This window comes from Balaenoptera borealis, assembly GCF_965194805.1.
Source record: "Balaenoptera borealis genome assembly, chromosome: 9".
NCBI classification, from domain to species: domain Eukaryota; kingdom Metazoa; phylum Chordata; class Mammalia; order Artiodactyla; family Balaenopteridae; genus Balaenoptera; species Balaenoptera borealis.
In genome coordinates, this window is record NC_138873.1 from 48,556,705 (window position 1) to 48,569,589 (window position 12,885).

General features: G+C 41.7%; 1 protein-coding gene across 6 annotated transcripts in view; it reads left to right on the forward strand.

Moving 5' to 3' along the window:
- Window positions 1-12,885, forward strand: part of FYN (FYN proto-oncogene, Src family tyrosine kinase) — a 207,951-nt gene that overhangs the window by 166,170 nt on the left and 28,896 nt on the right. For 4 of the 6 annotated variants that reach the window (XM_082404800.1, XM_082404798.1, XM_082404801.1 and 1 more), the window contains 6 exons: window positions 1,654-1,757; window positions 2,750-2,899; window positions 5,505-5,669; window positions 8,862-9,041; window positions 10,875-10,951; window positions 11,044-11,197. In XM_082404800.1, coding sequence (XP_082260926.1) covers window positions 1,654-1,757; window positions 2,750-2,899; window positions 5,505-5,669; window positions 8,862-9,041; window positions 10,875-10,951; window positions 11,044-11,197 — 830 coding nt within the window. Of the gene's footprint in view, window positions 1-1,653; window positions 1,758-2,749; window positions 2,900-5,504; window positions 5,670-6,048; window positions 6,205-8,861; window positions 9,042-10,874; window positions 10,952-11,043; window positions 11,198-12,885 lie in introns of all 6 variants that reach the window. The other 2 variants (XM_082404802.1, XM_082404803.1) reach the window with 2 other exon arrangements.

A 12,885-nucleotide genomic window follows, 5' to 3' on the forward strand; every position in this document is an offset into this window, starting at 1 on the left:
TTTCCTCTAGGAAGATCTGTTTTGTTTCCCACTCTCAAATACTCAGTGGTTCTGAGCTCCTTTTTTCCCTCAGTGAGTGTGTTTCATCATCAGTGAATAAAGGAATCCATATTGAATCTTTTTTTTAGGGCAGATTTGCAAACATCTTTGTGTTCTTTCAGAATAAAAGGTACCACCAAAATGCAGCATTACTTTGACTTAACTGGGATCCTACCCACAATATATTTAAGTTACATTTATAATGGTCAGGTTTTTTAAGTACTTTGTTTTTAAAGAATAAAATAGCATTTTAAAAATAATACCTATGGTTTTACATATGCAATTAATTACCATTATCTTAAAATACGATTGTGTTAGTACACTCCACTGTTCCAGTGGTTCTCTTTTCATCACTGTTCCTATTTACACTGCATTTTACTTGGGTTATTGATACAAACCCGGAAAGTCATTTCTCACAAATAATTGGTGTAATTCCCTTTATACCACCTAGCACTAGGTTAGGATTATTGCAATCTTGTGCCTTTAAAAGTCACTGAGGATCTGGCATGCAGTGTCTTTTCTTATCTTCAGGGAAGCTCTTTCATTCACAAAAGAATTTGATAGTGAACACATAATAGCTATGCACAAGTATAATGAATTGAAATTTCATTTTAGAAACTGGATCCTTTCACAGTCAAATATTCTAAAAATTGTTCCTGTGCACAGATTTCGATGGAATGCTACCAAGTTCTCCCTGGGGCTCTTGGAGCACCTGCTGCTCGCTCAGCACCTGGTGCAGAAACGTTACCCAAGTGCCAGGCAGTGCTTAGGGCTGGAGGGTGCAGGGGGAGGTGAAGATGAATAAGGAAGGTCGGCAGGTGATGTGCTGTGATGCCTCCTAAAGCGGCACGGGAGTGTCATTACAGGGAGAGTATGAACACGTCTGTGACACTGAGTGTTTTTAAGGACTTGCTGGTTGACCGTACGCAGTAACCTGGCCCTGCAGCTGTGCCAGAGCTCACGTGCGGCAGGTCACAGCCCCGCCATGCAGCAGATGCCTTTTATCCATCCAAGTCCTCGCCCCTGCTGGACGGGAAGAAAAGAGAAACAGGCATCCGGGGACAGCAGTCATCTCAAATTAGGCGTAGTCTTGACCATTTTCTTTCAGAGTTCCTGTAGGTAGGAAGTTACTGAAAATACCGTGTCTTTGTTCTCTGTCCCTTCTGACTGACATTTTTTCAATGCTTGATTAATGATCTTTATAGACACTAAGACTGTGTTTTGTTATTTCCCAAGGGTTGTAATTATGCTCAGAAATCCAGGGTCTTGTAGAGGTGCGTGGGAAGGGTCTCCTGCAGTTGCCATTTCAAAACAAGGTCTTGGGTTTCTCTTTTTGTGCATGTGGGTGGCGCTTTTAACACAAACCCACCAGTTCCTGTCATCTCTGGAGGGAAGAAAAATAACCTGCAATTCCAATCTGATCGTTTTTCAGGAGTGAAGGAGATGGATTAGGGATGGAATCAGGAATAGATTGAAAGGGAATCAGATGAGGCTAGGGAACACTACACAGGGTGAGGCTAAGGCTGGAATCGGAGGTGAGGAGGGTTCACGGGCAGAGGACCTGATGCTGTTCCATTGTTATAAAGCATTTCCTTCCCTTGATCTCATTTAAAGGTGGTACTTTGGAAAACTTGGCCGAAAAGATGCTGAGCGACAGCTTTTGTCCTTTGGAAACCCAAGAGGTACCTTTCTTATCCGTGAGAGTGAAACCACCAAAGGTAAGATAACGAGTTGAAGAAGTTGGCTTGTCATTCAAATCTGTGGATTAGTCAGAGGGGATGAAAGACTTATCTCTAATGTACAAGCGTTTTTAAATGGCACATATCCTCCCCGCCTTGTGAGCAGAGTCCTATATTCAGTTTCCCCTCCAGGCTGTAGAACTGCAGACAGTTCCAAAAGGACTACAGAAGCTCAAAATCAAGACCTTCCCCCCGGAAACAGGGGCTGGGACCGCTTCTCTCCTCCAGGCATGCAAGATCATAGAATCTTCAGAAGTCCTTTAGAATTAGGATTTTCTGAAGCTCTTAGTTCCTCAGGCGCCAATCACACAGGTTGTTTTTTGCATTTCTTTTGTTTTTTCCACAACCGAGGACTTCTTTTCCTCCATCTGCTGGCCTTCTCATTATGTAACAACTCATTAGAACCCAATAGAGGAGCTGGGCCAAAGAAAAAGAGCAATGGCCTTCTAGCTTGATATACCAGACACTAGTTATCTGCTACTGTGAAAAGTGTTCTGAAGCAAGAATTGGAAGCTCAGTTCTAGAGAAACAGTCCTTAGATTTCTTCAGTACACGCCACCCCTGCCTCTGTGATGCCCTGTGGGTAACGGAGACTAGGGCAGCAATCTCAGCCATGAGCATCTGTGCTTCTCTTCATCTTGCCCGGGGGGAGTTGGGTCTATGCCATGTTCACCAGCACAAGTGTACTGAATAGAGTATCACAGGAAAAAATCCAGAGAGCTTTCATTCTCAAGGGTAGAATCATTTTATTGCTAATATCTTCTGGCATTTGCAGGAAAAGGGTGTTTTCTTTCTATGTTACTGAGTGGAAGTGTGTGTGTGTGTGTGTGTGTGTGTGTGTGTGTGTGTGTGTGTGTGTGTGTGTGTCTCCTCTTGATAATTATTAATCAGAATACTCAAGTAAATGAGACCCAAAAAACAAATTGGTACTCAAAATGATTGGAGCTGCTAATGCTTTGTACATTTCCCAGGTGCCTATTCACTTTCTATCCGTGACTGGGATGATATGAAAGGAGACCATGTCAAACATTATAAAATTCGCAAACTTGACAACGGTGGATACTATATTACCACCCGGGCCCAGTTTGAAACACTTCAGCAGCTTGTACAACATTACTCAGGTAACCTGAATTCTAACTGGCTGCTAATCATTTGGATGCTGGAGGGTGTGGGTGGGCACAGAGCGGGAAAGGGGAAAGAGGTACAACAAATATATACAAAGGCACTAGGAAAATATTTTTCTTTGCTAGCCCCTCAAGGTGGGGCTTGGCCGAATAGGTTCTATCACTGTTTCTTCCTCCATAGTTATTATTAGTTCCATATGTTTGTCAAAAGATTATACCATTCAAGTTCCCCAAGTAGAAAGCAATAGGTTAAATTTTAAAAGCTGTTTGTTTTTTTGTCTTCATCTTGAAATCCTTGGAAGTTATCTCTTCCTGTTCCCCTGCAGAATATAATTCAGGAGCTGTGAAAGGAAGAGGGTGTGGTGTCCGGGGGAACACTTACACGGGGCCTCCTAGAGGGTGTGCTGTGTTTCTACCATTACTTTACACTCAGCGCTGTAGCGGGAATGGCTGCACATGCATTTCATTGTCATGACTAGATGACTTTCGCAATCCATTTATCATGTTCTCCTTCCCCACCAGTACTTCCACTTCCTAACTAGACTTAGACGTATATGATCCACAGCTCCTAAATCTGTTACAGCTATTGTATTAAATTAAACTTCTAAACAGTAGATCAGTCTCTGTCCTAACACCCAGACATCACCACTAGTCTGTTGTTCCTAGAAACATACAATTATTAGGTATTTAGGTGTGTGATTTGTACATTTTATTAAAGAAGGTGGTTTTATGTGCAGTTGTTAGAATGATTACTTTCTTTCCTAGATTAGCAAGTCAATCCCACTATATCAATATATACACACCAATAGGTAGGGATATGCATGTACAGATAGAGACCTATAGCCCATTAAACCCAATAGTTTTTTGTGTGATCCATATATACATTTTATATTATTCTTCAGGACAATGACAAGACTCCAAAATAGTACATGGCTTGACTTCAACTCTTGCTCTATGCTCATTCATTTAAAAATATGTGTGTATAATTTTTTAGCACCAAAAAAAAGCAGTTTTTTGAAAATGGCAATAAGAAATGTCTATCTATTGATCCTGGGCAGTAATGAACAAATGAAAACATTAATAACACTTGAAGTACTTGTTGATTAGGGCAGGGGGTATCTTTTGTTTATGCGGATTCTAATGAAATACTTGGGAGAAATGGAGCAGAATATCTCCCTGCGCGTAAGTGATATATTCAAAATGCCTGCATGTTGTAAGGATTTTTCAAATGCCTAAATATATTTCATTACAGCCAAACATCAGCTGGATCCCCGGGGTTTGGGTCATTTGAAAATATTGTGTTGGAAAGGGCACCTTAATAACATCATAAAACTGGAAGGAGAGAAGGGATAAGAAGAGCAATAGACATTTTTTAATCTCAAAAAAAAAATCCATCTCGAGACGGATTTGTTTTTATATTGGCTTTTCCTCCTCCCTCTTTCTCTCCCTCACACAATAAAATGCCTTTGAAATATCGACACATAAATAATTTCCTGCCTAAATGTCTCAGAACCTGATTCTATCAAAAAAGAAAGGAACTTGCAGCTGGTTCCTGGAGAAAAGGCCGCAACACTACATTTTATTTCCCTGGATTTGAGGGGCCTCTGGTGGGGTACGGCTGGTGGTGCTCTGTCCGCCTCAAGCCAGGCACTCTGCAGCTTTTGTTACTGCCCTGATTCCTTATCCATTGTCACCTTTCTCACCTGACTGATGTTTAACTGGGCATTTAGACAATTTTCCCTTACCACTGCTAGGTTCTAAAAGGCTTTTTCTTTAAAGACAGAGAGACGAAAAGGGAAAAAATCTTCCAAATAACCTATAAGTGATAATGACTTTTTCCCTTCCTCTTTTTCATAGGAAATAGAGTTCTCTCGCATCCTTGAGTTTCTGCAAATTTTAGTTTCCATTCTTTCTCCTTTCAAACCAGACTCCTAAATTATACATCGGAGACTGTTATAAAGATTTTTTTAAGGGAAAATAATCAAAAAAGCAAGAGTATCTGACTGGTAGAATAGAGTCAGTTCAAACTGCCAAGGAAATCACTAGAGAAATATGACCTCTTTTTTCCCTTGCCAGGTATAATCTTCAGCCTTACTAGTTTATAACAGTGTAATGTTCTGTACAAGAATCCTGTACTGAAGTTACAATTTTAAGTATATTCATAGCAAAGAGAATCCCCAAACCCTAGATATTAGACGGGGGCAAAAGACAGTTGTGCTGACATTCTGTGGTCCAGATGTGCCTTTTGAAATCAGCAGAGGTATTTGCAGAGTTCCGGAAGGCATGTTATTAGCACACTGGGCTGAAAACACTTTTCTTATTCAGTGAGCACAGAAACCAAAGCGGTCTGTATCTGTATATACATATAGACTATATTAGACCCGGGGGTATGCAGTCATCCAAATATAAAACGTCCTCTATTCTACCTCCAACGAACATGTTTCAGCTTGTGGTGTCTAATCTTCCGAGACGTGTATAGTTCTCTGCTGACATAGCACTGTTTTGAGTAACGCTGTGTGCTGGCTGGGTTTGTGCACCTCTAAGTGTTGTTTCACGTGTTTGCTTTTCTTTTCCCCTCCTGCTGCTGTCCCTGCCCCATCAGAGAGAGCCGCAGGCCTCTGCTGCCGCCTAGTAGTTCCTTGTCACAAAGGGATGCCAAGGCTTACCGATCTATCTGTCAAAACCAAAGATGTCTGGGAAATCCCTCGAGAATCCCTGCAGTTGATCAAGAGACTGGGAAATGGGCAGTTTGGGGAAGTATGGATGGGTATGCTGAGACTCAATTACTCTATTACTAGCTTTCTTGTTTGGGAAGTCCCAAACATCAAAGATGGAAGGTGAAAATAAAGACTTTTTGGCCAAGGAGAAAATGTGAATCTCTAATAATTTTGACTTTGATTTCAGAATTCTGGTCAAGATTGGAAAATGGCTCAAATGATACTGCTATATGAGCCTCAATTCATAAACCAGTAAATGGTACAAGGAATATTCTAGCCTGCACCAAATGCCTTCATTTCCAACTGCAAATGTTTGTGGAAGGAACTCAGTGTCACCCTAAAGGGCACGTCACCTCCCATCTTTCCTAGTGCATGCATGATTATGGATTATAAGGACTGTGTTTTCTTTATTAATTCCCTTTCCTGTAGAGAAAGCTGATGGTTTGTGTTTTAACTTAACTGTGATTGCATCGAGTTGTACCCCACAAACTTCTGGATTGGCTAAAGATGCTTGGGAAGTTGCACGTGATTCCTTGTTTCTGGAGAAGAAGCTGGGTCAGGGGTGTTTCGCTGAAGTGTGGCTTGGTAAGGCAGAGGGCACATTTTGTTTTGGCTGCATCTCAAAGCCAGTTCAAAGAACAGTTTTGAACAAAAACACATACAGCCGTTGGGACCAAGATGCTTAACCTGGATAGCTAGACGGGCACAGACCATCCAGATTATACCCTTCTATCCTACTTCATGTGGTTAATTAAGGCACGCACAGAACAGGAAACCAGTACAATAAGACTCTGGTGTTTCCTCTTCCTCAGATGTGGGAAGGTAAGATTCTATAGCTGGGCTAATGCAGGGGAAGACCACGGACTTTTTTTGCTCAATAGCCTGGATTTGAAGCTTTTCTAGCTGATTAACCATGGGCAAGGGGCTTATTTAATCTCCTTGAACCTCAGTTTCCTCATCTGTAAAATTGGAATAATACCTACATCTTAGGATTGTCTTGAGAATTTCATGGAGAGTGTGTTTAGAGTCCCTTGCATATAGCAGTTGCTCAGTAGACACACGTACTTCTCTCGTAATTTAGTTGTCGTGTCATTGATCAGGCCAGCTGCACTGGCCCTCCCCACTGCTTTTGTAACACCCTGAAACATCTGTCAGTAAGGTAATGTTGGTGCTTACAGAATCCTGCTTCTTACTTTCTTAGAGTCAATTAAAAGCAATATAGGTAGGTACCTGTTGATTTGTGTGGTATAGGTATCTAGGTGTGATATGCATTAAAAGATTTAATACAGTTAAAGCACTTAGAACAGAACCTGACAACTAGTAAGTACTACCTATAGAGAAAGGGGGAGAGAGAGAGAGAGAGACACTCAGATATACACGTGTATGTGAGTATGCATATGCTATTATAATAAGTATTATCATTATAATTGTTTTCAGAGTCCACATTATTGTGTCCATCTCTGTCTGGAATTTAACTCTCATATTGTAAAATATATTTATATGGCCTTCCTCTCCCTCATCCCCACCCAATTTATAATTGTATTTATACAATTATATACAAAAATTTATTTTCAAACTTTGTAATTACCAATTTTAAATCATTACACATGTTATTAGGATTTTGTTTCCTACTGAACATAAAACACCATGTTGGGGCAGTTCAGGTTCAGGATGGAAGGCTGTATAAGTAACCAGGTTGTTATTAGAGAGGAGGATCTCACTCTATTTAAATTTTGGGGGTGCTAAAACACTCACATAGACCACTTACGAGGTGTCAAATTTCCCATTTACGTTTAAGTGGTCAGTCCTCTGTAAGATTTGAATGAACTCTTCTTTAAACCACTTATTCTTTGATAATTTATATTTTTGTAGATTGCATGCTGTGATTTTATGAATCATGTTTTTAACAGGGTAACAAGAGTTGCTCCACTTTATAGAATCTTTTAGTTCTAAAATCAGTTATATTAAATATAAAGTTAATTCAAACCAGCCCTCTTTTCCAAATAGAAAACAATATAATCTTAGTAGATTTTTCTGTTTCCCTTATAAATAGTTTTAATTCAAAGTCATAGGACTAATAATGGATACACATAGAATTTAGATTTTTTTTCTTTAATTTTGGTGCTGAAAGAGACTGGAGAGAGAATCCAGTTCCATTTCTATATTTTACAGATGAGGTAAATGATGGTGATCATAAACCAGGCCTGCCTCTGAACTCCTAGATTTTTTTTTAAACATGTGAAGTTCAGGTATCTCTATTCCCTCTTAGCTGCTGTTTAATTTTTCCAGTCTGTCTGATAGAAGTCACTGTTCTTGTGGCTGACCATCAGTAAGCGTGAGGAATTTTCCTTTACTGGTTGAAGTGTTGGCAAGTGGACCGAGAGCTTCTTGCCAATGCTTATCAGCACACTTAGCTCAGCTTTTCAAGGACTCAGTCAAGCAGCTTATCCATTGCTGACAACTAAAAGTCTAGAGGTAATCTCCAAACATCCTCAGTGTGTTGCCATGTATTTTTAAATGGCACACCCCGTAAAATAGAACTTAGTCTAATTTCTTCCATGCTCACTCTACTGCCTAAGGGATGGCTCTTGGATGGCCAGTCCTGTTCTAACCTGTAGACTTTCATCCTCATAAAGAAGTGTCCAGAAAGTACTAGGGATCTAACGTACAACATGATAAATATAATTAATGCTGCTGTATGTTATATATGAAAATTGTTTAGAGAATAAATCCTGAGTTCTCAAGAAAAAAATTGTTTCTATTTCTTTAATTTTGTATCTATATGAGATGACGGATTTCACTAAACTTAATTGTGATAATCACTCCGTGATGTACGTAAACCAAATCATTATGCTTTACACCTTAAACCTATACAGTGCTGTATGTCAGTTATATCTCAGTAAAACTGGAAGGAAAAAAAAAGATGTATCCATCCAGAGCTTTTGATACAAATTTGTAATCACATGGCTGAGCCAGCCAGTAAAGGAAAGTGATATATATCAAAATCACAAAAAAATTTTTAAAAATTATAAACCATGATATAGCCATAACTAAACACATTTTTCCTGTTGAAAATACTTGACAGAGTCCTTACATTTGATTGTCTTTGTTCAACAAAAAAAATATGTTAAGTTTTTTTTAAGTTAAAATCCGACTTTATGCAAATAGCTACTCACTAAACAACTTTTTTTTCCGTCAAAAGAGGATCTTTGGTTTGACTTGATATTGTGGGGTGTCTGCAGGTACCTGGAATGGAAACACAAAAGTAGCCATAAAGACTCTTAAACCCGGCACAATGTCCCCTGAATCGTTCCTTGAGGAGGCACAGATCATGAAGAAGTTGAAGCACGACAAACTGGTCCAGCTCTATGCGGTGGTGTCCGAGGAGCCCATCTACATTGTCACCGAGTATATGAATAAAGGTCAGGCCAGGCCTCTCGGGCTCCCCCTCATGGGGACCTGCAGGCTTTTTTTGGGGAGGGAAATGGAGCTGCCTGCTTGCTTTTTTCCTCCTTTCTCCATGAATCAAGCATTCTTATCAAGACGCACGAATTGTGTGCTCACTAATGAAAACATTTTAAGAACAGTCTATGACCTTGAATTTGCCCCCCGGATTCTTGTGAAGCGCAGTACCTTTTGCATGCTGCACGTGTCAGGAGTTCCATCTTCTCTCCATAATTAAAGAAATTCATTTTTAGTATCGGGGTGATACAGAGAGCTATAATAGTTTGCTGTTATTTGGAATGCCAGAGCTTGTGTTAAAAATTAAATTTTTTGCAGGGCTGAACAATTAATATCAGACACTGATCTCTGGGTTAAATTTAGTCTCCATCTTTTCAACATCTTTTTTTTTTCAGCTCCCTTCTTAAACATCAGACGTAGAAAGACATGCTTTCAAAGAGCACATTTTAGTCTCATTCTTTTTCTCTCTTTCTAATCAAAGCAATATTGTTGGGGATAAGGCCAAAGATCACTTTGTTTTGGAAAAATAGATGAACCAAACAAGAAACAGCCTTAAAAGGCAATTCGTTGTACATCAGAGGACACCAGTGTAATTTTTCCTTTCCACGTACTTTCTTTTAAAATATATTTGGAATTATTCCCTGAAAGATTGTTTGTCCTTTGTACCCAGGGTTATTTGGTAAATAACTTTGTGATTAAAGCATGAAAAAAGTCACCAATGATCACATGAGCCTCCAGCCTCTGCCTGTGATTGTTTCAGCCCCAGTGTTCATTCTGAGCTCCTTAGGCTCTGTCATCACAGTGGCTCCGAAGCTCCAGCCGTTTTGTTTCAGATATCTTTTAAGGCCTGATTGGCCATGATCTAATGTGGGGAGCTACCTGCCCCACCCTGTATTCCTCAGATACTCTTTTCTTGATTTAAAATCTGTCAATAAGCTGGGCTAATGATTCTAAACTTTACTTTGTATCAGAGTCACCTAATGGGCTTCTTAAAATACAAGTTTCTAGGCCAGAACTCCCAAGTTGCTGATTCAGTAGATGTGGGGTGGGACCTGAGAGTTTGCATTTCTAACTAGTTCCCCCGGGGTTGCCATTCTTGCTGGTCCAGGACCACATTTTGGGAACCACTTGGCTGGGTGCTCTTTTCCCCACTTCACTCTTGTTGGGGTTGCTGATTGGGAATGAGATTGAAGTGGTGCAGCCTTTCAATATGTTCTTCCTATGACATAAAGGGAATTGAGTCCTGTTTTTTCTAGTTTTAATCCCATTTCTGGTGTCCCTAGAAATGGAGTCACCATAGTTTTTTCTTTAAAGTTATCAACTTTGTTTTTATTTATTTATTTATTTAAAATTTTTGTTTATTTTGGCTGCACCAGGTCTTAGTTGCAGCACGTGGGATCTTCGTTGCAGCATGTTTTTGGTTGCGGCATGCAGGATCTGCAGGACTTCTTAGTTGTGGCATGCGGACTCTTAGTTGCGGCATGCATGTGGGATCTAGTTCCCCTACCAGGGATCAAACCCGGGCCCCCTGCATTGGGAGCTCGGAGTCTTACCCACTGGACCACCAGGGAAGTCCCACCATAGTTTATTTTTAAAAGGTAAAACTGCCGCCTTCCAATGCATAGATTTTCTTCTGCCCTGTTTTTTTTTTGTGTAAACCTTTTTTTTTTTAATCGATAGCACTATTTCATTTAATTACCTCGTTACTTCTAATAAGAAAACCAAATACAGCCCTTCGTCGGGAATTTTTATCTTTCAAAGGAAATCGGAATGGTTTTATGTTTTGTTCATAGGAAGTTTACTCGATTTCTTAAAAGATGGAGAAGGAAGAGCTCTGAAGTTACCAAACCTTGTGGACATGGCAGCACAGGTAGGCCCTGTGGTACCTTGATTCCTGCCTTAGATTTACTGACGTGTGAGTACATGGAGCCACATGTAACGTGTGTTCCTCGGTTTCCATAGGTTGCTGCAGGAATGGCGTATATCGAGCGCATGAATTATATCCACAGAGACTTGCGGTCAGCAAACATTCTCGTGGGGAATGGACTAATTTGCAAGATCGCCGACTTCGGATTGGCCAGGTTGATCGAGGACAATGAGTACACAGCAAGACAAGGTGGGCACTTGAATGAGGAAGGCTCGTGATCACATCCCACCCAGCCCTTCCTCCCTCCTTCTCTTCCTTCCTCCAGAAAATGTTTGGACTGTCGTTCTTTGGCTGGGTTCTTCCTTCTTGATCTGGCGGGAATCTGACAGCTCTGCAGGTGGGAGACTGTGGTGGGTTCAGTGCGTGAACGAGATGTTGCTTTTTGGTGCGTGAGCGTCTGCTGATGTCCTCCTGGCTCGTGCCGCCCTCCTCCCTGCACCCAGGCTCGGGACACTTTGCCTTGGGAGGAGAGGGCTGCGGAAGGCCAAGAGAGCAGTCGAGTAGTAGCTCAACACTCCATCAGAGTCTCAGCCAGAAACAGAAGGCACGCTCATTGGAGAATTTAGTAAAGGAGTTATTTACAATGGCCTGGGCAGGGTTTAGGAAAACCGACAGGGCGTGATGCGGCATCCCAGAGCTGGTAACCGCATCAGAACTAAGAACGAGCAGCTGTGCAGAGAGGCCCCCTCGGGTGGAGACGGGCAGCTGGGGCGGATCTGGGGGGTGCGTGGCCGAGCTCACTTTTCAGCCCTCCTCCAGATCTTCTGCCAAGCCCCACTAGAGCCAGCGGTCAAAGGAGCCCATTGACGAGTCCTGATGGGTCCAGAGCAGGGAGAAGACGAGTAGAAAGGGGATGTAGAGGGCCGACAGAAGAGAATAACTCAGCCCCTGGAGAAGCTCCACCTCCTTTAATCATCCCCTCCATCCTGCCCCCTCCAAAGATTTATAGGAATTAACCTCTACATAAAATACATCTCAAACCAGCAGCCACTCCAGTGGGACAGCTTTTCAGATGCTTCTAGAGCACTAGATACCGAGGAGGGAATTCCCGGCGTTATTTCCTTTCTTCCTGGAACCTCACGTAGTGGTCAAAGGATAAATGTGTGGAACTAAGTGTGCAGTTTGCAGTCAATGTAGGCTCCTCATGGAAAAGATAATGCTCGTGTCTGACGGAAAGGGGTCACCTTCACTGTTATTGTCTTTAACCAAAGCCTAGTCATTCCGAGCAAGGCTGAGCAGTGACCGGAGTGGATTACAGGGCAGTGCTTTCTGCTAGAGGTTATCATGGCCACCTCTGCCATTCTTCTTCTTTCTTTCCTTCTTTTTCAATTCTTTCATTTCATGCCAATTCTTCCCTCCTTTTATCCTTCTCAGCAGTCTCAAGTGATGAGGAAAAACGCTAAACTAAGACCTTGCCTCTCACAGATGCTGTCCAAAGGCTAAATTACAGGTCGGTCAGACAGCTCGGCTATTTGAATTTCCCCAGCACGTGGCAGTTCTTGTCCTGGAGCCAAATGCCCACACAACAAGCAACACACACACACACACACACACACACACACACCAGCGCAGGGCCAGATGGTGCGCCATATCACTAATCAAAGGCACACAGGCAGCTTTGATTGGCTCCACAGTCCAAAGAGGAACGTGGATGTGATCTTGAGTCAAGATGAGCTAAGAGGGTCTGAAGTGCCCCCGGGTCTGAGACCTGGGCCTAAATGAGAGAGTTTACCCTGAGGCAAACCTGTGAGATCCCAGCTCACGGACCCGGAAGGAGAGGAGAGCAGGTGAAGGTTGCGAGACATGAATCTTTGATTTAGGAAGGGGTGGGAATGGAGTGGGTCGTGTCAGCATCGTTCCATGTGTGAGTGGAATTC